Raw genomic sequence first — 21,651 nt, forward strand, 5'->3', positions numbered from 1 at the left:
ACATATCAACGCACTTCATATAATGCATTAAACTAATTCATTATTTTTGAAGTCTAACTTTGGATATTCCGGGTTAAAAATGTCACATTCCAATGAAATTGACTGAACATTTATATGGAAAACATATTCAAGCACATTATGTTTACATTTAATATATGCACACACTCATGCAAGTTCCGCAGGTGCACAGCATCCCCTCCCTCCCCCCTATAATTTACACACACACACACACACACACACACACACACACACTACACACCACACACACCACACATTTAACAAAATCAGTGACTGTATCCCGGAGGAACAACCTGCCATAGGTAAGTGCATTCATTGCTTAAAGTATCCAGAGGTAATTATCACTTATCAATTACGACGATAATGAACTACTAAACTTATTCAATTTCATTCAATCAGCTCAACAAGGTCATTATTTTCCCAACATGGTAATGATACAATTGTTTGAATGACGTAAATTATATAGACATTAAGAATAACAACTGGCATGTTGACCATAAAAAATTATGACTTCGTACTTGTATAAAGAAAATATTTAAGCGTATTAAAGCCCGACTGAGACAACCCATATAAATTCATTACCTATTACCCTCAGAAATAAGATAATTTCTAAATATGCTTAAACAATCGCCTCCGCCATATGAGCGAATGGTTTATTTACAATTTATAACAAAAGACAACATATGTCATGGGCGACAACAAGGTATCCGAATTATTTAAGGCGTCACGACTGCCTCACTCGTGCTATACATTCTTTGTGAGTGTTATACATGGTTGGCGACATTTAGATACGTTTAATAGGCTGTGTTGTTATTTTATTCTTACTACAGAATAAACCAATACAACCTACACAAACAATTTGCTTCCACACAATCACACTTGTTGCTGTTGTTTTTCACCGTAAGTTTCACGGGCAGTGCACTGGGTACCAAAGCACATCAGGAATACACTCCACAAACTCATTTTCGGCCGTCTATATTTTCAAGAGCTTCCACAGACAATTTTCATACTCTCAATCTGAGGTGGGCTGGAAGCCCAAACTGTCAAATAAAGGCTTCCACGAATGAATCTCGATGGGAGGAGTTTCCTGCCTGCAGGGGTAGGTAACGAATCACACCTACAAGCATCTTTGCTGAGCTCGCTGTACAATCCCGCGCCAGCGATGGGGCTAACGCGAGGATGCTGAAGAAGGGACCAGACTGGAACAGCTGTCAGATTCGAGCCCAGCTGGAATGTGGAATCTTTTGTCGAGGGCGTACAAGCATGGATGAAAGAGACAATGCAGATTAGTTCAACTGAAGAGTCTCCAGAACATCTACTCCACAGGTAAGCAAATCCGTTAATCTACTAGGCTATAATATAGAACTCTCCGTTTAAAAAATATGTAGAGGTAATTATATTGTGGATAAAATACTATTACTTTAAATAGAACGAAAACGCGTATTATGATTATTTGTGATTTAGTCGAACAGAGTAGCATATGCTGACTTAAGTCCGTATACAGGAGCCAGGGAGAGTTTTTTTTCTCGGAATGTTTAAACTTTAATGAGAAAATATCAGGGACTTAAACGTAGTGCTGACTAACAAGTAAGTGCTCGTATCCCTAGGGATACATTTAAATGACAAATAAATTGAAAAAGCCTCAGACTGTAACCTCTACGCGCTAAAGCGGGGTTCTCTTGTTTATTAATATAAAGTCAGAGTACAGAGAACAGCAGAAAGTAAACAAACAAATACCTTAAAAACAACTATTTAATAAAAAAATTCACCAGGCAATGTATCGCAATTTCTTTAGATTTTCTTCTGCTATGTGAACAAATTAACTTGTCCCATTGGGTTAGTACTGTAAAAACCAGACATAACAACAGACTACTCTTTAGATTTTATCTTGAAATATTATTATTATTGAATTGCAAGAGTACATATAGCTTTGCTTAATAATAATAAATAGATTTGGTGCTTTAACCTTTGTGAATCTAATCTGGGACCACGCCCACCCATATTAGTGATTAAACTATTTCTAAGTACCGGCACTGAGTAGTCCCAAAAGATATTGCTGTAATAGCCTAACCCACTTGCAATACTCACTTAGTTGAGTTTCTTAGTCAACATAGTGTCCATCTCCTTTGTATAAAATGGTAGGCTACGTGGTACAAGCATCTCTGCCAGTCGCTATCACAAGATTTTATTTCCATTTTTTTCTCTCTTAGCTTCCTTTGGCGTTGAAGTCCAAATAAATGAAAAACTGCGCCAGTCGGATTTTGTGCGGCGAAACGCCTAACACAACAAATAAAGTGTTTTTTTCCACTCGTGAATAAATTTGCGTTTGTAACCGATTGGCAATCTACTGACTAGATTATAGGTGACTAAATATTTAAATTTAGATATCCAAGACGAACGCTTGGAAAGAGCGTTCAATACTCAGTAAAATGCTTAACCCTTACAGAATACATATGGTCCTAATTGGTTGCTAGAGTTGGATTAACACCTGACATTTTACTATGTAAAAATGATCCCCATTGCAATCTCTGTCCTTATTTTTGCTTGAAAGACAATTGATAGCAGGTTCGATGCTACTAAGCCCATGAAGTTACTACTAAGCCCCACATTTTTATTATCTTGTGCCGGAAGATTCGTGCCATGTCAGCGCAAGATCAGCATCTTGTGGGGACAGCATCTGTATCTTGTGGACACAAGTTATTAAAGCAGAATTGCACCTTAGAAAGAGCTTTGACTTGTAGAAGAGTAGCTACCCTGATTAAAATGAGCTCTCAGCCAGCTCTCTACCTGTAGCGAGTTCAGAGATATAGCCCCAAACTACTGCGCATGCTCCAGGTATCTCCTTTACTAAATACTACAACTGCACTTGCAGTCCATGGGCGAGCGTCAAACCAGTCACATGTTACCACTCCTACAGAATACAAACAGAGGGGCTGGGTGTTAACTTAAAAATGCGAATTAATGCATATTATGTGTTTTGGCCTGGCCAAAGTATATGATAGAATGAATTTTAATGCATGATATATAACTGAGGTGCATTTATTACAGATCTATAATGACAAATAAACTAAAATGAATACGGTATTGTGCAAAAGGTTTACAAGAAAACGTCTTTCTATTCTTGCTTTTAGAAATGTTTTTTTTCTTTTCCTTGCAAAATTCTTCTAATTTAGGAATATTTTAGGTGTCTGCATGCAGTGCATGTTTGAGTCTTGATGAATGATATTCATTCCTTACATCATGATTGCATGGATCAAAAACAATATCACCCCTTATTTGCCCCCCAGTGACCTCATCAATGGTCTCCATATAGAGGAGGGGTCATCTGTCACAGAGAGGCCATTTACATGGTAAATGGTAAATGGTTGGAATATATTTAGTGCCTTTATCCAAACCGGTGTACAATTGATGCTTTTTATTCACCCATTCATACACACACTCACACACCAACAGCAATTGGCTGCCATGCAAGCCACTGACCAGCTCGTCCAGTGACACTTTGACATACCCGGGGTGGGAATTGAACCAGCAATCCTCTGACTGCTCTGCCTGCCTGAGCCAATATTGTCCCAGGTACTTCCTGGACGAAGGCTACTGGACATGTTTCAGCACAACACATAGACAAATCAGTGTAAAATTGAGGTTAGTCTTAAGCCACTTTCAATTTTGTAGGTATACAGTGTGTTAGATTTCCAATCACAATAAGGACATGAAGCATTCTGTAATTTGCCCATGACTTTCATGAGCATATTTACATATTTGCCAAATGCCAACCCATTGTAAATTGTGACTGCCATGTCGTTTAGTACCCATTTAAACCAGTTGAGCATGCATTGCTGTGTTCAAACAGAAGAGCATGACATCAGGGCTGCACTGAGCTGAGTGAAACAGACTGCGTGATTTTCAACTGAACCAACCAATGAGGCAACTTGAGCTTGATGACCGTGTGCTGTATCAATACAGACTGACAGGCTCTGGTGCGGCCAAATTAGAGCATTCAGCAATATTATTTTGACTAATTATTACTAATATAAGGTGATTCCTTAACAAGACAACAATATTCTATGATCTAGGGCAGGGTTCTGCTACTTGGTCCTAGGGGACTGCTGGTTTTCGTTCCAACCAGAATTTAAATCCCAGAATTTTAACAGTATCTTATTTTTTCATGTTTAGGGGGATTATGTATCCACTTAGGTAGATTTAAGATACCTTGAAAAAAGGTTTCCCCGATTCCCCTACATACCAGTTTTCCCATACATACACCTTTGCTGTGTAAACACGAGTCTTCAAGCAAACAATTTTTGCCATATGGAAATACATTGCATTTTTGTACAGAGATATGAAAACATACAGAGGTTACTCCGTATTTGCCTTGCTGCGATAATGTGCGAACAGTTAGCGTCATTTTACCACAATGCTGCCTGCCACCATCACCTTTTTTTGCCTGGCCTCTGGAACTCTTGTAACATAACCAACACTTTGCTTGCGGTCAAGTTTTGCGTTCATCACCGTAAATTGTTGTATGACTGTATAATTCTATATGACGGGGTTGCAGTGAGCTAACTGAATATACTGTACAGCAGTGTTTCATAGATTACGGGTGGGCCCTGGAATTAGTACCTACACATTAGTATTACAGATGGGCAGGAGGAGCCATATGAATGGCAGATTTATTGATTTGAGTGACGGCAATTTAATAACTTGTGCCCATAAGAGACAGGATATAGTTCTTGTGTACATAAGATAACACCAAGATAACAAGAAATAAAACATTTTGGAAGCGGCTCCTTACATAACAATGCAGTCTTCTTCTGAAATGTGTTTTATTAAACTCATTTTACAGACAGGGCAGAGCACACTCAACAGGACCTCGGACTGTTTGCGCATTTCTGCACCGGAAGAGACCACAGAGACAAAGATGCCTGTTCTACAGCGAGAACAACCCAAAGGCCTCAAAGACAACTCTGTAAATATGTTTCTATTTTCCATTGAACGCTATTGTTGTTTTGAAGTTCATTGACTAACCATCATAGAGTGGATTGTATAGATTATCTTATTCATACTATATGACGGTGTACATTTAACTGGACAACTATTAAAGTCAATTTAAATGAAAGACAAATATATACAGTGGCTTCAGAAAGACCCCTTCACTTTTTGCACACTTTATTGTGTTGCAGATTTACTTTTAAAAGGATAAAATTGAAATGCTTGCCCATTAATCTACACTCAATAACCCACACTGACAAAGAGAAAACATGTTTATTTAAAAGTCTGAATTTATTCAAAATAAAAACCGAGTCTTCTTGGGTAAGTCTCTTCAAGCTTTGCACACCTGGATTTGGGCAGTTTATTCAATTCTTCCTGGAAGATCCTCTCAAGCTCCGTCAGATTAGATGGGTAGCATCTGTGAAAAGCCATCTTCAGGTATCTCCACAGGTGTTCTATGGGGATTAAGTCTGGGCTTTGGCTGGGCCACTCAAGGACAGTGAGAGACTTCTCCCAAAGCCACTCCAGCATTGTCTTGGCTTTGGGTCATTGTCCTGCTGAAAGGTGAACTGTCACCCCAGTCTGAGGTTGCATGCACTGTGGAGCAGGTTCACATACTTCTGAGCAGTCTCCCTGGCCCTGCGACTGAGGAGCGCTTCCATAGCATGATGCTGCTATAAAGGCCTGATTGATGGAGTGCTGCTGAGAGCTTGTAGGACTTTTTATTTATCGGAATGTGTTCTCAGGGCTGCATTAGATGATTGGTTCTATCAGGTGCCCAATCAAGAAAGTGAGCAGTATGCAGTAAGTGCAAGCCTGATTTCCCATTAAGACCTACGCTACATTTGGTCAACTACCAGTTTTTCCATTACACAAAATACCTCACTGATATTAAAAGTAATGAACAGAATTTCAGAACATGATTGATTAAGATTGCCTTTTCCCAAACACCCTGGACTGAAATATCATGTGTTATAATATATGAAATGAACAGATAAGCCTTGAACCCTGCTTCCAGCTTTTTCTCCTATCTCTAGAGTGACCGTTGGGTTCTTGGGCACCTCCCTTCTTGCCCGGTTACTCAATTTGGCCAGATGGCCAACTCTAGGAAGAGTCCTGGTGGTTCCAAACTCCTTCCATTTCTCAATTATTGAGGCCACTGTGCTCCTGGGAACACTCAAAGCTTAGAAATGGCTACATACCCTTGCCCTGATCTACGCCACAGAGGTCCCTGGACTTTATGGCTTGGTTTCTGTCCTGACATGCAGTGTGAATATACACCTTATATACACAGGTGTGTGCCTTTCTAAACTACACCCAATTCAATTTGCCACAGGTAGACTCCAAGCAAGTCCTAGACAAGGATCTCAAGGATAATTAAAGCAAACAGGATGCACCTGATCCAATTTGGAATGTCACAGCAAAGGGTCTAAATACCTAAGAGAATTAAACGAGAATGAGATCTACAACACAATAAATTGCAACATGTGAAGGGGTCTGACTGCATTCTGAAGCCACTGTAGGCGATATGTGAAAACAACAAAAACACATAGATAACCAAACTGTGTCAATTATGAAACTGTATTCTTGTGCTCACTATATGGTATGCAGTGACTAATCAGCAAATCTATTCTTTAATGGGTTACTAATTTCTGCCACCCACGCTTTCATAATGTTATTACTTTTTTAAATGGATTTTATGCAGTTTTCATGAATAGATTGAGGTAGTTCTTTGTCAGCGATGCCTATAAGTAAACAGAATTAGAAATCATAAGCTTGGTCAAAAGATGTGTGATGGCAGTAGCAACTCATTTTTCTACCAGAAGAACTTTATTCAGCATCAGGGAATACATTTGGCACATCAGTGTCAATACTTTCTATAGAGAGAGAGAGAGAGGGAGAGAGAGAGAGCGAGAGAGGATTGAGAGAGAGGGGGGATTGAGAGAGATACAGGCACAGCTGGATGTGACTTTTTTGAATGTCACCATTTTTTATTAAATAAGAGAACACAATCATTATTCCTATATGTGGGCGGTACAAACCCCCTGCTTAAGTGTGAGTTCCAACATAGACTCTGGTTTCAGTGGAAGATTTAAAAAAAAACCTCTCAATGGAAATCTCTAAATGGCTAAATTAAAAGTCTACTGTAAATGCACTTTCAAATATTTAAATTAATGAAACAACAGTCAGGACAGATCTTAAATTCCTTATCGCTTGTCGTAAATAGCCCTATCCATGGTGTGCAAAATAAACTGCAAGTCAACTGTGAGTAATAGGAATACAAATACATGTAAGAATTCAAACAAAAAGCATAATAATGACAATAATCACAATTATCACTTCAATCGTAATCTACTCATAATTGCCCTGGTAATTATGATTTAAAAGGGTAATCTCTGAAGGAGTGTCATTCTTACTGCTGAGTGGTAATTACCGTTACAGAATGCCATTTTCACAGCTGTTACTATGGAAAACACAAGGATGCTATGAAGCTGGCTTATGAGCTACAGGCAGTTTTCCATTTCAAAAAGAAAAGGAAATACTTCAGGAATACTAGGTCCCAGTGGATATTGCTCAGTTTAGACTGGGAGTGGGGGTGGGGGGGGTGGTGGTGGTGGTATTGGGTTGGGGGCAGGGAGTTGCTATTGATAGTGCCGCAACAACAAAAAATTTGAGATTTTCCAGCTGTTATCTGTCATTTGTCATTTCCTGTATTTTCTGAGGTACAAATTTGCTTAAGCTTAGGTATATTGAAACCTAAATTCACACTTAATTACACTTAAGTTCTAATATTTAACTAAACACCAACGTATGGATGGATGATAAGCAGATCCATAGACAGAAGCGTGCAAAACAAAAAAGTGTTGTTATTTAAAAATCTGGCATACAGTGTGCTGTATGGTGGTACTTCCAAAGTGAATTTATATTCATTTGACATTACTGTTGAAAGGAAATCATTCCCAATTCAGCCAATAAGTGTTATTCAAAGAAGTCTCTGCAAAGATGTTTATTTGGCACAATCTTAATTTGCATTTTATTCTGTAAAACTAGCATATTTTAAAGCAATGAAAGTCATATATCCCCCAAGAGGCTTTGGTATCCATTCTTTATGTGTCTTCAAGCAACTTCCATCAATAATTAAGCATTGCTTGAAGAATGCAAACATAATAATAATGATAATACTAAAGCCTGTTCAAAATAAGTGAATGGATTCATAGATTAATAAAACATATGGCATGGGACCATGACAATAGAAAACTTTGGAGAGTGAGATGTACTTTATCTTTGTTCTGTTTTTGTGTGAATTTGATTGTAAATTTCAGTGAATGGTAAATCCTTGCACTTATATAGTGCCTTTATCCAAAGTGCTGTACAAATGATGTTTCTCGTACACATTCACACATCATGCAAGGCACCAACCAGCGCGTCAGGAGCAAGTGGGGTTTAGGTGACCCGCTCAAGGACACTTCGACACCTTCCGACTGCTCCTACCTCCTGAGCCAATGTCACCCCCTGTTTTTTGTGTAAATTTGATTGTGAATTTGAGTGTGAATTTACGTGTGAATTTATGTGTGAATTTACGTGTAAATTTACGTGTAAATTTGAGTGTAAATTTGAGCGTTGTGAATTTGAGTGTAAATTTGCGTGTGAATTTGAGTGTGAATTTGAGCACACTCTTGCTGCACTTGCTCCTTCTCTTTGGCTAGGTCTTGCCCAAGCTTCCCGTCCCCCCATTGCGGCAGACCCTGGACACCTACCTGAAATGTGTGGAACACCTGGTGAGCAAGGAGCAGTTCAGGAAGACCAAGGCCATTGTGGAGAAGTTTGGGGCCCCCGGAGGCACTGGAGAACTCCTCCAGAAAAAACTACAGGAGAGGAGAGACAAAACCGACAACTGGGTAAACTACATTACCAAACGATCCTCACCAAACCAACTGTTCAACCTGGTTTGCAGTTATGCTCAGCAATGCTCACATTTTTGTACCACAGTATGACAACTTATACGGCAGACATGCTTACTGATCGCAGCTGCCATGATTAGCAACTTGCTACATCAGTCCCTATGCATCTGAGTGGGGGTGGTGCTGTCCAGGGTTCTGCAGCAGGCCCAAAACGCTGCATTACAACACATCAATGGCATTTGGCAGATGCTCTTATCCAGAGGGATGTACAGTTCATTAGACTAAGCAGGAGACAATCCTCCCCTGGAGCAATGCAGGGTTAAGGGCCTTGCTCAAGGGCCCAACGGTTGTGCGGATCTTATTGTGCTGCAGTGACCCAGACACCAGACAGAGAATCAGAGCCCTCTGCTCCAGTCTGTCAATGAGTCACAGTGCTCTTCTCTATTATTATTATTATTATTAAAATAGTCTGATTTATACAGGAACAACAGGGTGTATAATCATTTATTCATTCATCCAGCAAATATGAAATTATTTATATATTTTGATTATATGATAAATCTTCTGACTTGTAAGGGAACGATTTTTCATGCTTTTAATTAAAACACAGGGAAATTATGAAATTATGGTTTCATAAAATGTATTCTGGCTATCCAAAATGCACACACCTGTTCTCCTTATGAACGGCAGTAAAATGATATGTGCTTTAACATTATGAATACATTATGTTATAATTTAGGATGCATTCTACGGTCAGCCAGGATGCTGTCGAGTCGTCAGCTAACATCTTTAAAAATATCATAATTTCAGTGAAAGATACATCTTAAAAGTTTCAAGACTGCCACTTAGAAATGAATGCATGCTTTGAAGGTTCATATGGCAATTAAAATCTGGCTCGCTACGGGGAAAATAAGAAGCCAATTCATCGAGTGCTTATGCATTAGAAAAGAGCTGCCGTAACTGCATGCTGAAAATTTGGAAAGGAAAAATATGGAAATATGAGTTTTTATGCAGTGAGAGCATTTCCTTGCTTCTTCGACATGTATATCTACACACATGTCACTGTATATGAAGAAGAACATATCGCATTTTCACAGAATTTACTCAAAAGGTGAAGCCTTTGGGGCGGGAATAAATGAAGTCCCAATTCGCATGTGCTTCTGGTGGATGGATGGCACTTGAGTCTGCACAAATTGAGCATTTGTATGCGAGCTGTTATCTATTCTAATAAAGAAGGCTCACTTTGCCATCAGGAATAGCGAGCGCTGCTCGCTGCGTGCGGCAAATTAACATTAAGTAGCATGTTTACAATTCATTAATGAATTACCTCCACCGATGCGATCCATCCATCACCTGATCTGCGGGATCAATTAGCCCTGTTGCTTATTACAGGGCCATGCTTTACCGAGCGCTCTGCGGAGGCACTCATTGATTGAGGGCGCAGATATCCTTGGATGACACAATGCATGTAAAGCATTTATAAAAGGGGAACGGAGGAGAGGAGAGCCCACGTCCGAGCAGAACATCCATCATGTGTTTCATTTGCTTTCAGCGAGCTCAATCCATCAGCGGGAAAATGTGATCAGTCGGCTGAGGATTAATCTAGTGCGGCCTGATCTATCAAACTCCCACTCCGAAGAGCCACTTCCTCCCTCTCTCTCTCCCTCTCTATTGCTTTCTCCATCTCTCTCTCCCTCTCTTTCTCTGTTGCTCTCTCCATCTCTTTCTCCCTCTGTTTTTCTCTCCTTCTCTCCCCTCTCTCTCTCTCCATCCTCAGTGTTTGCTGCCCCTGTACTGACAGCCTTCCCCACTCTGCTGCCCACAAGGCCACATCTGAAATGAGTGACTTTTCCATCCTCCATCCTAATGACCCGCGGTCACAGCTCTTAACGTGATGGAGCTGACGCCGGCGCTGAAACAGAGCATCCCGCAGCAGTGTGTGCTGAACCGGGGCTGTAAAACATTGTGACAACATGGTCTATGTGTATTATTTTTCATATCCAACTCAAGGTGTATGACTACTGGTTGGAAGACATGTACCTGAACAACAGGCTAGCACTTCCTGTCAACTCCAGCCCTGTCATGGTGTTCCCGAAACAGAACTTCCGGGATTGCGGTGATATTCTCAGGTGCGTACGCTCGGAAACTCTTTCAGAACCGCAGCGCACAACCAGATGGACTTCTGTCTTTTGTGCTATATTATATTACTCACGCCTAGCTCCAGCGATCTAGCAGATGTGTGTCTCTAACAGACTGGTCATTGTACAAGGTTTATTATTTAGATAATATTCAATATGATTCTAATAATTTAAGTGACATGCTCATCACTGAGTCAATGAGTTGGAGGAACATGTCACTGTTGTCTAATGCTTGCAAAATAAGTATTCCATTCAGTTCTATTCTATTCTTAAGCACAGTAACTGAGATGTAGTCGACATGGAAACCCTGTGGGTTTAGCCGTCACACCGCTCTGCTGTAAATCTCCAACATTATTAAAAGCTCTGTGCCCTAATATACTTTGTATTCCTACTAGACCATAAACAATGTAATTCTCCATTAGCTTTTGTCACTTTACAGAACACAAAGCGAACACTTCCAGCGCACCGAGAGCAATGTTTAATGTATTGGCAGACACTGCTATTAGATTAAGATTCGCAGAGCCCAGCGCCCGTCGGAGACGCATAGCTTGGCTAATGCCAGCTGAGAGGCACTGCCCTCCCACTCCCCTGCACATTGATCTGGCTGTGTAAGGAGAAGGCAGATGAATCCGATAAGGCACCAGGGCTGACGTGTCTGTGTTTTCTGTAACCAGAAACACTCTTCTTCACAGTCTCACTTCAAGCTGATGTGTATCTCTGCGACCCCCCCTCCTCCTCCCCCTCCCCCAAACCTAATTACCCTTTCAACTCTGATAGACAGAGAGGCTCAAGGAGGGGGGGGGGGGCTCCTATGTGTCACACAGGCAGGCAGTTTGATGACTGACAGAGCGTACAGAGGAAGTGTTGCGTAGAATCCTAACCCTCCATGTGTTCAAAAACCATATGTGAACACCCAGCGCATGAACTATACAAATAATTTTACTTTAAAGGTAACACTTGCTATTTAAAGTCCCATTTTTTGTCTTTATAAATGAACATTCTAGTTCTCAGTTGGAAAGTAAATGTCGAATTATACGTGATTTGTGTCATGTTTTTGGAAGGGAGCTCACTGAAGGTCAAACGTAGGCACATAGCTGCAGTACTGCTCCCAAGGGAACCATATTTATGTATATCAACTACGGGTGCTGTATTGATAACACTACACCCAGCAGACCATCAGACCATGCATTCCAATGACATTTAGGTTAATGCAGCCAGAACTAAGCCAGGTCAAGCTAAGTGCATTTTCTCATTATATCATTACCTTTTCCAACACTAACAATTACTGCAAGAGCCATTTGCATGTGCTGGGATCTTCATGCATAGTGTTTACCGGATGTTTATTCCCAGTTGAGCTGCATCCCCTGAGTATATTCTGATTTCTGTTTTGGCAGCATTATGTGGCAGCTGAAAGCTTGTTTGTGAAGGATTAACTAAATATTAGCTAATGGCAGTAGTCATATTTCAGTTGGCCTCTGTATTCTACAAGCATGTGTTATTTTAATCAGTGCTTATGATTATGGTGGACAATTAGGCTGTGAGTTACAGTAACTGTGGTAGGAACGGATGCAGGCCTGTTATTTCTAAAATGGCTAAACTGATTTACGGAATCTTTTTTCAAATGGAGGAGAATTATCAGTAATATCAACCAAATGCTTATTGGGCTGGTTTCGTAGACACAGTTCAAACTTAGTCCTGGAGTTTTTTATGAACAATCTCCATTCAAAATTGAATTTCATCTAAGACTAGGCTTAATTTGTGTCTGCAAAACAGACCCATTGTGTATTAAAGTTTTTCAGTGTACATTATCTATACGTACACATTAATAAATAAATGTGCGATTCGTTTTTTTTGTTTTTCTCAGATTTGCAGCTCATCTAATTTCCGGAGTTCTGGAGTACAAGGCTCTTCTTGACGGGTAGGCTTTTGCGTGAAGCTTCATCTTCCCTGTGGCCTTACAATTAGGTCATGCAGTTGCGTGGAGTACAGGCGTCTACAGTCCACATGTAATCTATACTGTGTTCACATGTAATCCATTCTGTGTCAAGGACAACTGTGGTAGGATGTCCCATGGGGCAATAAACAATTAGCCACAGTGATGCTCAGGGAGTGTAACTGGCATCAATCCAGCCACTTTGCTCACTAGCGACACTGCTGGTCAAACAGGCAACTGCAATGGTGCTAGTGCACAGCCCTAAAATTTCACCTAGAATGGTAGATAGAACAGACATATTTTACAGGCTTTCAAAAGTAGGGGCATGACATAAAAATGACTGAAATCTGGGCTGGGGCTTAGCGCCAGTTGCTAAGAGTAGGAAGCTGCTTGTTGCATGTTATTTTTAATGTGACTTCCAAAGGCAGATGCAAGTTTGTTGCTGAGCAGATATCTGTGTGTGTATGTGCATCCCTGCGTGTGTGTATGTGTGTGTTTATGTGCGTGTGTGTATGTCTCTGTGTGTATATCTGTATGCATGTGTGTGTCCGTGTGTGTGTGTATACCCGTGTGTGTGTATATGTGTGCATGTATTTGCTTGTGTGTGTTCATCTTCCTGTGTGTGTGTGTGTGTGTGTGTATGTATGTGTCCGTGTGCATGTGGGTATGTCCATGTGTGTGTATGTACATGTCCGTGTGTGTGTATGTGCTTTGTGTATGTCCGTGTGTCTGTGTGTCTGTCTGTGTGTGTGTGTGTGTGTGTGTGTGTGTGCATGTGTGTGTGTGTGTGTATGTCCGTGTGTGTGTGTATGTCCGTGTATGTCCGTGTATGTGTCCGTGTGTATGTCTGTGTGTGTGTGTGAGTGTGTGTGTGTATGTCCGTGTGTATGTCTGTGTGTGTGTGTGTGTGTGTGTGCGGCAGACGTGCCCTGCCTGTAGAGTACGCTCGGGGCCAGCTGGCTGGGACTCCTCTGTGCATGGAGCAGTACTACCGGCTCTTCTCCTCCTACCGCCTGCCTGGCCCTCAGAGGGACACCCTGGTGGCCCAGCAGAGCTGCGTGATGCCGGAGCCAGAACACATCATCGTGGCCTGCAAGAACCAGGTGGGCAAACGCAGCGCACCCTCACTGCGTCGATATACTGTAGGGACTCACTTTATAGCGATGAGGGGGAAACTCGCCTCAACCACCACCAATGTGCAGCACCCACCAGGCTGATACAAGGCTGCCATTTTGTGCCAGAATGATCACCGCTCACCAGCTGAGGTGAAGAAGGAGAGACCAGTGACTTTGCCAATTGAATAAGGGGATGATTAGGCAGCAGGTTGACAGCCAGGTTGGGACACTGGGGAACAACTTACTCATTGTGAAGAGTGTCAAGGGATATATAAGGACCATATTGAGCCAGGACCTCGGTTTAACATCACATCCAAAAGAAGGCATTTGGGGTAATTCAAGTCCTAACTAAGCCCACACCCACTTAGCTTCAGCCATCTGGCAGGAGTAGGGTGCATGATGGTATGGATGCTGGCAACACCAGCTGTCCCCTTATTCAGCCCCATCCACACAGTCAGAGTGTAACTGTATCTGTACTAGCAGTGTTGGTGCACCATGCCGAACATTCATGATTGGCAACCAGTGCAGAGAAACATTTTTGGTTTTGGATAGCTTAGCAAGTATCTGAGGTCTGTGTATCGAGGAGGTAAGTTACAGAAAGCGTTCTTCTGCTCTCTTCTGCTCTGCTTCTGGTCTCAGTCTACATCACGTGTTAGGCTACGAGCTCATTTTCCATTACACCACATTAGGGACTGGCAAAATGTGGAGGTCTTACCTGGAAAATCCTTCCAAGGGCGATCAATTTGTGCCATGTGGGGCCAGCCCTGGGGAGAGGCAGACGTGTAACTAAATTACTGCAGATTGAATCTGCCAGTTTGTCTGGAAGCTCCAGCAAAAACCCACGAGAACAATTTATTGGCGCGATGGCATCATTTTGACGACGCCGCTTTTGCCTCTTGCCCCTCGCTCATTAAATGCACTTTTATTACCCGACCACCGCGGTTAACTGCACAACTGACCTCCGAGCGGGAGCTCTTCCAATCAATTACATTTAAATAACCAAGAGAAACTATTCCCATCGACTGGCCTCTGAGGTTACACTAATGGCCTATGTAAAGTATAGCATTGCACCAAGCACATTATCATAAGTTATGAGGTACATTTTACCACCAAATTACTGTATTTCATAATTAAAATGATGTGGTCAAAATGCAATGAGTAATCATGACAATGTTTTTATCATGACATGACACTGTTCTTGTCTAGTGGCTAAGGTAAATTACTGGGACCCAGAAGGTTGGTGGCTCAAGTCCTGGTATAGCCCTGATAAAATCTGTTGGTCTCTTGAGCAAGGCCCTTAACCCCCCCCCCATTGCTCCAGGGGGATTGTCCCCTGTTTTGTCTAATCAACTGTAAGTCGCTTTGGATAAAAGCATCCGCTAAACAAATTATTGTGTCCCCAGCAGTACTTTGATGCTGGTGCACTAAAACAAAATGAATTCCAGGGAAATGCTCATATTTTCTCTCATGGTTCTCCTCCCGCTCCAGTTCTTCGTTTTGGACGTGGTGATAAACTTCCGCCGGCTTAACGAGAGGGACCTCCTCACCCAGCTGGAGAAAATCATCAAAATGGCGGCGAACGCGGAGGAGCGGCTGCCTCCCATTGGGCTGCTGACGTCAGACGGCCGGACGCAATGGGCCGCGGCCCGGGCCGCGCTGGTGAAAGGTTCGACATTTTAACACTCAAGGCCAGCTCCACACTCCGGTACGCTACGCACATCATTACCATTCAAATGGGCCCTTAACCCTATTATACAAACACTAAAACATAAGGACATTCTCCTTGGGGTTTTTTTCTGGTGCTCATGGTCGTCGACGTTGAGCAGCCTTTGCCTCCTCGCTTTATTAAAGGTGCATAGAAATTGCAAATGTGACATTCGCCTGGACGGGCTGTGTTTTTCAGACCAGTCGCACATGCAAAGGTCTTCTTTTGTCTCTGCGTCCCCTCAGATTCCACAAACAGGGACTCTCTGGATGCGATCGAGAGGTGTCTGTGTCTGGTGTGTCTGGACGACCCCAGTGGAGTGGAGCCCACCGACACTAACCGAGCCCTGCAGATGCTCCATGGTGGCGGCCACAACAAGAACGGGGCCAACCGCTGGTACGACAAACCCATGCAGGTAACAAACACGGGGCTAATCACTGGTACTACAAACCTGTGCAGGTAACAAACACAGGGCCAACTGCTGTTAATGACAAACCCATGCACCTAACAAACACGGGGCTAATCGCTGGTACTACAAACCTGTGCAGGTAACAAACACGGGGCCAACTGCTGTTAATGACAAACCCATGCAGGTAACAGACACGGGGCTAATCGCTGGTACTACAAACCTGTGCAGGTAACAAACACAGGGCCAACTGCTGTTAATGACAAACCCATGCACCTAACAAACACGGGGCTAATCGCTGGTACTACAAACCTGTGCAGGTAACAAACATGGGGCCAACTGCTGTTAATGACAAACTCATGCAGGTAACAAACACGGGGCTAATCACTGGTACTACAAACCTGTGCAGGTAACAAACACAGGGCCAACTGCTGTTAATGACAAACCCATGCAGGTAACAAACACGGGGCTAATCGCTGGTACTACAAACCCGTGCAGGTAACAAACACGGGGCTAATGGTTGGTACGACAAACCCACCTGAACTCAAACATAGAGTCACTGCCATACCTATGTTTGCAGCTATGTGTGCCATTCAGTCTACACTCAGTGACCACTTTATTAGGTAGACCTGTACACCAGTGTGTGAAATCTATCTAATCAGCCAATCAGGTGGCAGCAACTGAATGCGGACAAGCATGCAAACATGGTCGAGAGGTTTAGTTGTAACCACACATTACAACAGTGGTATGCAGAAGAGCATCTCTGAACACACAACGTGTTAAACCTTGTAGTGGATGGGCTACAGCAGCAGAAGACCAATAAGTTAAAAAAAAAAAGTCTAATACCAAATAAAGTGGTCACTGAGTGTATATGCAATGCATTTTGTCTTTAAAATGGAGAAATATATGATTTTATATATTTTGCGTATTTATGTATATTTACTGTATATATTTGGCAGTAGCCAAAATTAAACCTGTCTTTGTCCATCTAATTGACAGTGAAATTTTTCTCAGTTTGTTATAGGGGCAGATGGTATCTGTGGCGTGGTGTGTGAACACTCCCCCTTTGAAGGAATCGTTCTTGTCCAGTGCTCCGAGTACCTTCTTAAATACATGTAAGCACAACTACGGTGCACACACCTTCCTTTCCCTGATACTGTCTTTTCCAGATGACAGATCAGTGAACCCATACAATGACAGATGAGCCGGGAACAAATTATTAGCGCTGGGAAACCGAATGTGGAACGCTGCGTGTTATTGATTTGTAAAAATATCAAAGCGCACAGATCATTAGGGCTACCTCCTGCCCCCGACCGCGCTGTAGAGAGAAGGAGCTGGGGATCGCGCTAGCAGCAGAAGGCGGCACAGAACCTGTGACCATGTTCTCTACAGGACAGGAAGTCCGTCCAAGCTGGTGAGGGCGGCCAGCGTCAGCGAGCTTCCTGCCCCCCGGAGACTGCACTGGAAGTGTTCCCCCGAGGTCCAGGGGTTCCTGGCAGCGTCGGCAGACAGGCTGGGAAGGCGAGGGCAACGCGACCTTCCACCGGCGCCTTATTAACCGCACGACAGATCGATTCAAGAATTTAAAACACTGCCAAGCGTTCTGTCGCAGCTGTCTTCAAAACAGCCACGTTTTTTGTCACCGCTAACAGATTCTACAATAAGCTTATTCTCTTTAGACATTGAATAAGAATAACCGAACACACCTTGTTTAGGTATTGAGAATTAGCCACTATCTCATTACAAAAAAATCTACAGTAGGGTCGCATGATATTGAATCACGTCCATTTTTCTTTTTTTAAAGCTTAATAAGACTCACTGCTGCCATGGGGCCTGTTGCCTAATTTGTCTTAAGAGAATATGAAGCACATATACTCTTAAATTTGATCACCCAATTGTTAATCCACAGATTCTTTGAAAATATAACATAAAGAAAACAAATTGGCTCTCTTTTCAATGTGTTGTTTTCAATCATTCAGGCTGGTAAGAAATCTGGACATGGATGCCTACAAGTTCAAAATTTATGGAAAGGAGTTCATCAAAAAACAGAAAATGAGTCCAGATGCATACATACAAGTGGCCCTTCAGTTTGCCTTTTACAGGTAAGAATTTGGCGACTGGCTTTTCTGAACTGAACTCTTATTGCTTGTTGATACTAATGGGTCAGCAAGGAAAGTAGGAATAAGAGAGTTTACACAAAACATGTCTTAACTTAATTATATAATTCAGCTGAAGCTAGTCAAATTTTCTATCACTATTGCAAAATCAAAAATATTTAATAGAAGTGATGATCGTATCTGAAATAGAGACGGTGTTTAACCTTGTGTACAGTAAGTCAAATATATCTCATGTCACTCTTAAAAAACTCAATACAATTCCTTCCTATCTGTGCAATCAATTGCTGAAAAATGTCAAAAGGCCTCCAAGGAATTGTACCGTGCATCCCTAACTGTGTTATGACAGTATTTATATTTGGCCATTAGAGATGCCACATGTCTAGATACCAATGAATAACGACATATAAACCCACATCGGTGTTACCAGCAGGAGGAAACTGCGTGTCTCTCCTGTTTGTCTCCTCAGATGTAACGGACGACCGGTCTCGACGTACGAGAGCGCTTCCATCCGCCGATTCCGGGAAGGGCGGGTGGACAACATCCGCTCGGCCACGCCAGAGGCCCTGGCCTTTGTGAAATCGATGACAGATGAGAAGTCTTCTGTACCCGTGTGCCATTTTTCTTACTTACTCCCAATTACCGCGCATCTCCCCCTAATGCTATCCACCCAGCGGTTTGGAGTCTGGGGAATAGAGCACAGAGCCATAACCTCCCCGGGCCAGACTGCTCAGGGCACATATACTCTAAATACAAGGATTTCATATGCCCTCTTATGAGTTACTATAATCCTTACTGTGCTAAATCACATGTAATGTGCAAAATAAACATTTTATATCACACATGCTACTTTTGCCTTTCTAGGATTCTGAGAAGATGAAAAGACTGTGGGATGCTATAAATGCCCAGACCAATTACACTGTTCTTGTAAGTATTGCTGAAGCAATATTCTATATAGTACATACGTAATTCTTCATTGAGTTGTTGATTATTCCAGTTCAGCTATATTCATTACGATGACACGAGTCGATATTTAAGTAACATTTAAACGTACGTATAACTCAATATAACAGCTCTTAAAAAGTTAAATTATTTCATCAGGATTGAACTTAAAATAATATGTCTATTATAATCTCAGGCAATCACAGGAATGGCAATAGACAATCATTTACTGGGACTGCGAGAGATGGCGCAGGAACTGAAAATGGAGAAACCCGAGATCTTCACTGACGAAGCGTACGCCATCAGCAACCAGTTCATTCTGTCCACCAGCCAGGTACGAAAACCCATAGATTGTAAAAACAATAAAAAACATCATTATTAATAATGATAAGACAAGAACAGCTATTGCGTTTACCACCAAAATTCTACATTCTAAACAACCATATATCCAATGCAGATTTTCTAGATTGAGAAATCTAGATATCCAAAATCTAGATATCAGTAGGGAAATCTAGATGGGTGTGCCTTAATCTCCACACAGGTACCCACCACCGTGGAGATGTTCTGCTGCTACGGGCCCGTGGTTCCCAACGGTTACGGAGCCTGTTACAACCCCCAGCCGGACCACGTGGTGTTCTGCGTGTCCAGTTTCCGGGAGAGCACGGAGACCTGCTCGGCCGTGTTCGCCGAGGCGCTGGACCAGTGCCTGGTGGAGATGAGGGATCTGTGCAATAGGTGCTCCGCAGCCAAGCCTGGCAGCCAGAAAGAAGGGGCAGCCAAGCCTGGCAGCCAGAAAGAAGGGGCAGCCAAGCCTGGCAGCCAGAAAGAAGGGGCAGCCAAGCCATTGAAGAATGGAAACAAGCCATAACCAAGAGGAGTGCCTGAAACAGTGAGCTCTCCTGACCCCTCTCTGAGCACTGACCCCTCTCTGAGCACTGAGCTGTGGCAGGGGGGACTCTGTGTATATGTGTGTGCTTTTTTTTGTTGATTCACAAAGATTCATTATTTAATTGAATTGCTAAATGCTAAATATTTTTCAATCATGGATGCAAATATAGTAAGATTAAACTATTGAAACTGAGATGAAATATAGAAATAGATAAATATTTATTTATTAAGCTACACGCACAATTGCTTGAAATTACTGGTGTTAGGTTATATTTATAATGTACATTTCTGTCCAGTTGAGGATTGTGGTACATTGGCAGGCTGGCATCTTGAACCTATACAGAATATACTACAGACTGCATAGCAATGGCTGATGAAATGCTTTCAGAAAGAATGTTAATTTGTTTTTGTGTACCGTAATTTTATATCAGAAAATTCAAACTATGCCTCTATTAAAAAATGAAAGAAGCTGAGGTCAAATTTAAAACTGCACCTCTGTTTAAGCATACAACATAAGCCTCTTGTTTTGTCACTGGCATTCTTTGGTTTGGTAATGGACACAGTGCATAAGTGCCATTTGGAAATCAGGGTAGGACATATCTAAGCATCCAAGTAGAGGAAAACAGTGCTATCATGTTAACAAAGCAAGCAACAGGGTTATGAACCTGGACCCACTGTATCCCTACAGTATGTGTAATAAGCAAGGTATTCACCTGGCCAAATACACAGATCTAAGCACTGATAATATTAAAAATATCTTATGTAGGTTACCCGGGATGCAGTTAATCTTCAAAGTAAATAAGTGACACTAATGTAGTGTAACAAAAATCAGCCGACAAGAAATAGGTTTTCTAAGTTACATTTTCTTTTGGAAACACAATAACAACAGGCTTTTTCCTTATTTATATTTTCTATGAAATGTTGATTTTTTTTTAACATTGTCTGTGCAAGATTCATGCAAATACATCAAAACTGTTGCATAGATATATTTTTCAAAATGGTTAATTTGTTCAAAGTGCAATACAATTGACATGGCCAAATTATGGTCTGAACCTTTTTGTGTTAACATTAATCATAAATTCACAGCTTCAAACATTGTTTACAAATATATGAATTATTTTGAATAAATTAATAAATGAATCAGGCAAGGTTAAATAGATTTAGTTACCAAAGAGAAAAAACGTGAATTGCTCAGTTAACAATAAAAAATTTGATTTATGAAATATGAAATTTGATTTTATTTAGCGTTGTAAATATGGTACCAGTGGGTCGATTAACAAAAATGAATGTGAAAATATGTGTTGCTGACACATATCAAATTCTTTGGGAAAACAGTAAGTATTATTTGCAATGATGATCATATATACTATAAATTAATAGTAACTCATGAACAGCATTGTCCATTACATAACATGTATAGTTATTTTGCTATTAGAAAGTTTATGTGAAAGTTTACTTTAAGTTTAGTTTGTGTTCATGAAAAATGTTGTATGTCTCTAGA

The 21,651-nt window shown here is 41.5% G+C and overlaps 1 protein-coding gene across 1 annotated transcript; it reads left to right on the forward strand.

Annotated features, from left to right (window-relative positions):
• The first annotated feature begins 1,183 nt into the window (after nucleotides 1–1,183).
• Nucleotides 1,184–21,361, forward strand: LOC133122353 (choline O-acetyltransferase-like). Its single transcript, XM_061232301.1, has 15 exons — nucleotides 1,184–1,344; nucleotides 4,862–4,984; nucleotides 8,715–8,906; nucleotides 10,920–11,038; nucleotides 12,912–12,965; nucleotides 13,903–14,083; nucleotides 15,584–15,761; nucleotides 16,046–16,215; nucleotides 17,221–17,321; nucleotides 17,599–17,727; nucleotides 18,186–18,308; nucleotides 18,790–18,931; nucleotides 19,185–19,247; nucleotides 19,459–19,596; nucleotides 19,804–21,361. The coding sequence occupies exons 2-15, from the start codon at nucleotides 4,937–4,939 to the stop codon at nucleotides 20,128–20,130; spliced, it is 1,965 nt and encodes a 654-aa protein (XP_061088285.1). The 5' UTR covers nucleotides 1,184–1,344; nucleotides 4,862–4,936; the 3' UTR covers nucleotides 20,131–21,361.
• The last annotated feature ends 290 nt before the right edge of the window (nucleotides 21,362–21,651 follow it).

This window comes from Conger conger, chromosome 2, assembly GCF_963514075.1.
Source record: "Conger conger chromosome 2, fConCon1.1, whole genome shotgun sequence".
Classification (NCBI taxonomy): domain Eukaryota; kingdom Metazoa; phylum Chordata; class Actinopteri; order Anguilliformes; family Congridae; genus Conger; species Conger conger.

Bases quoted from the DNA above. Each gene is read 5' to 3' on its own strand.
- LOC133122353 (XM_061232301.1), top strand. From the start codon at position 4,937: ATGCCTGTTCTACAGCGAGAACAACCCAAAGGCCTCAAAGACAACTCT. The intron at 8,907-10,919 runs GTAAACTACATT...ATCCAACTCAAG, and splicing joins GAGACAAAACCGACAACTGG to GTGTATGACTACTGGTTGGA. The intron at 11,039-12,911 runs GTGCGTACGCTC...TGTTTTTCTCAG, and splicing joins GATTGCGGTGATATTCTCAG to ATTTGCAGCTCATCTAATTT.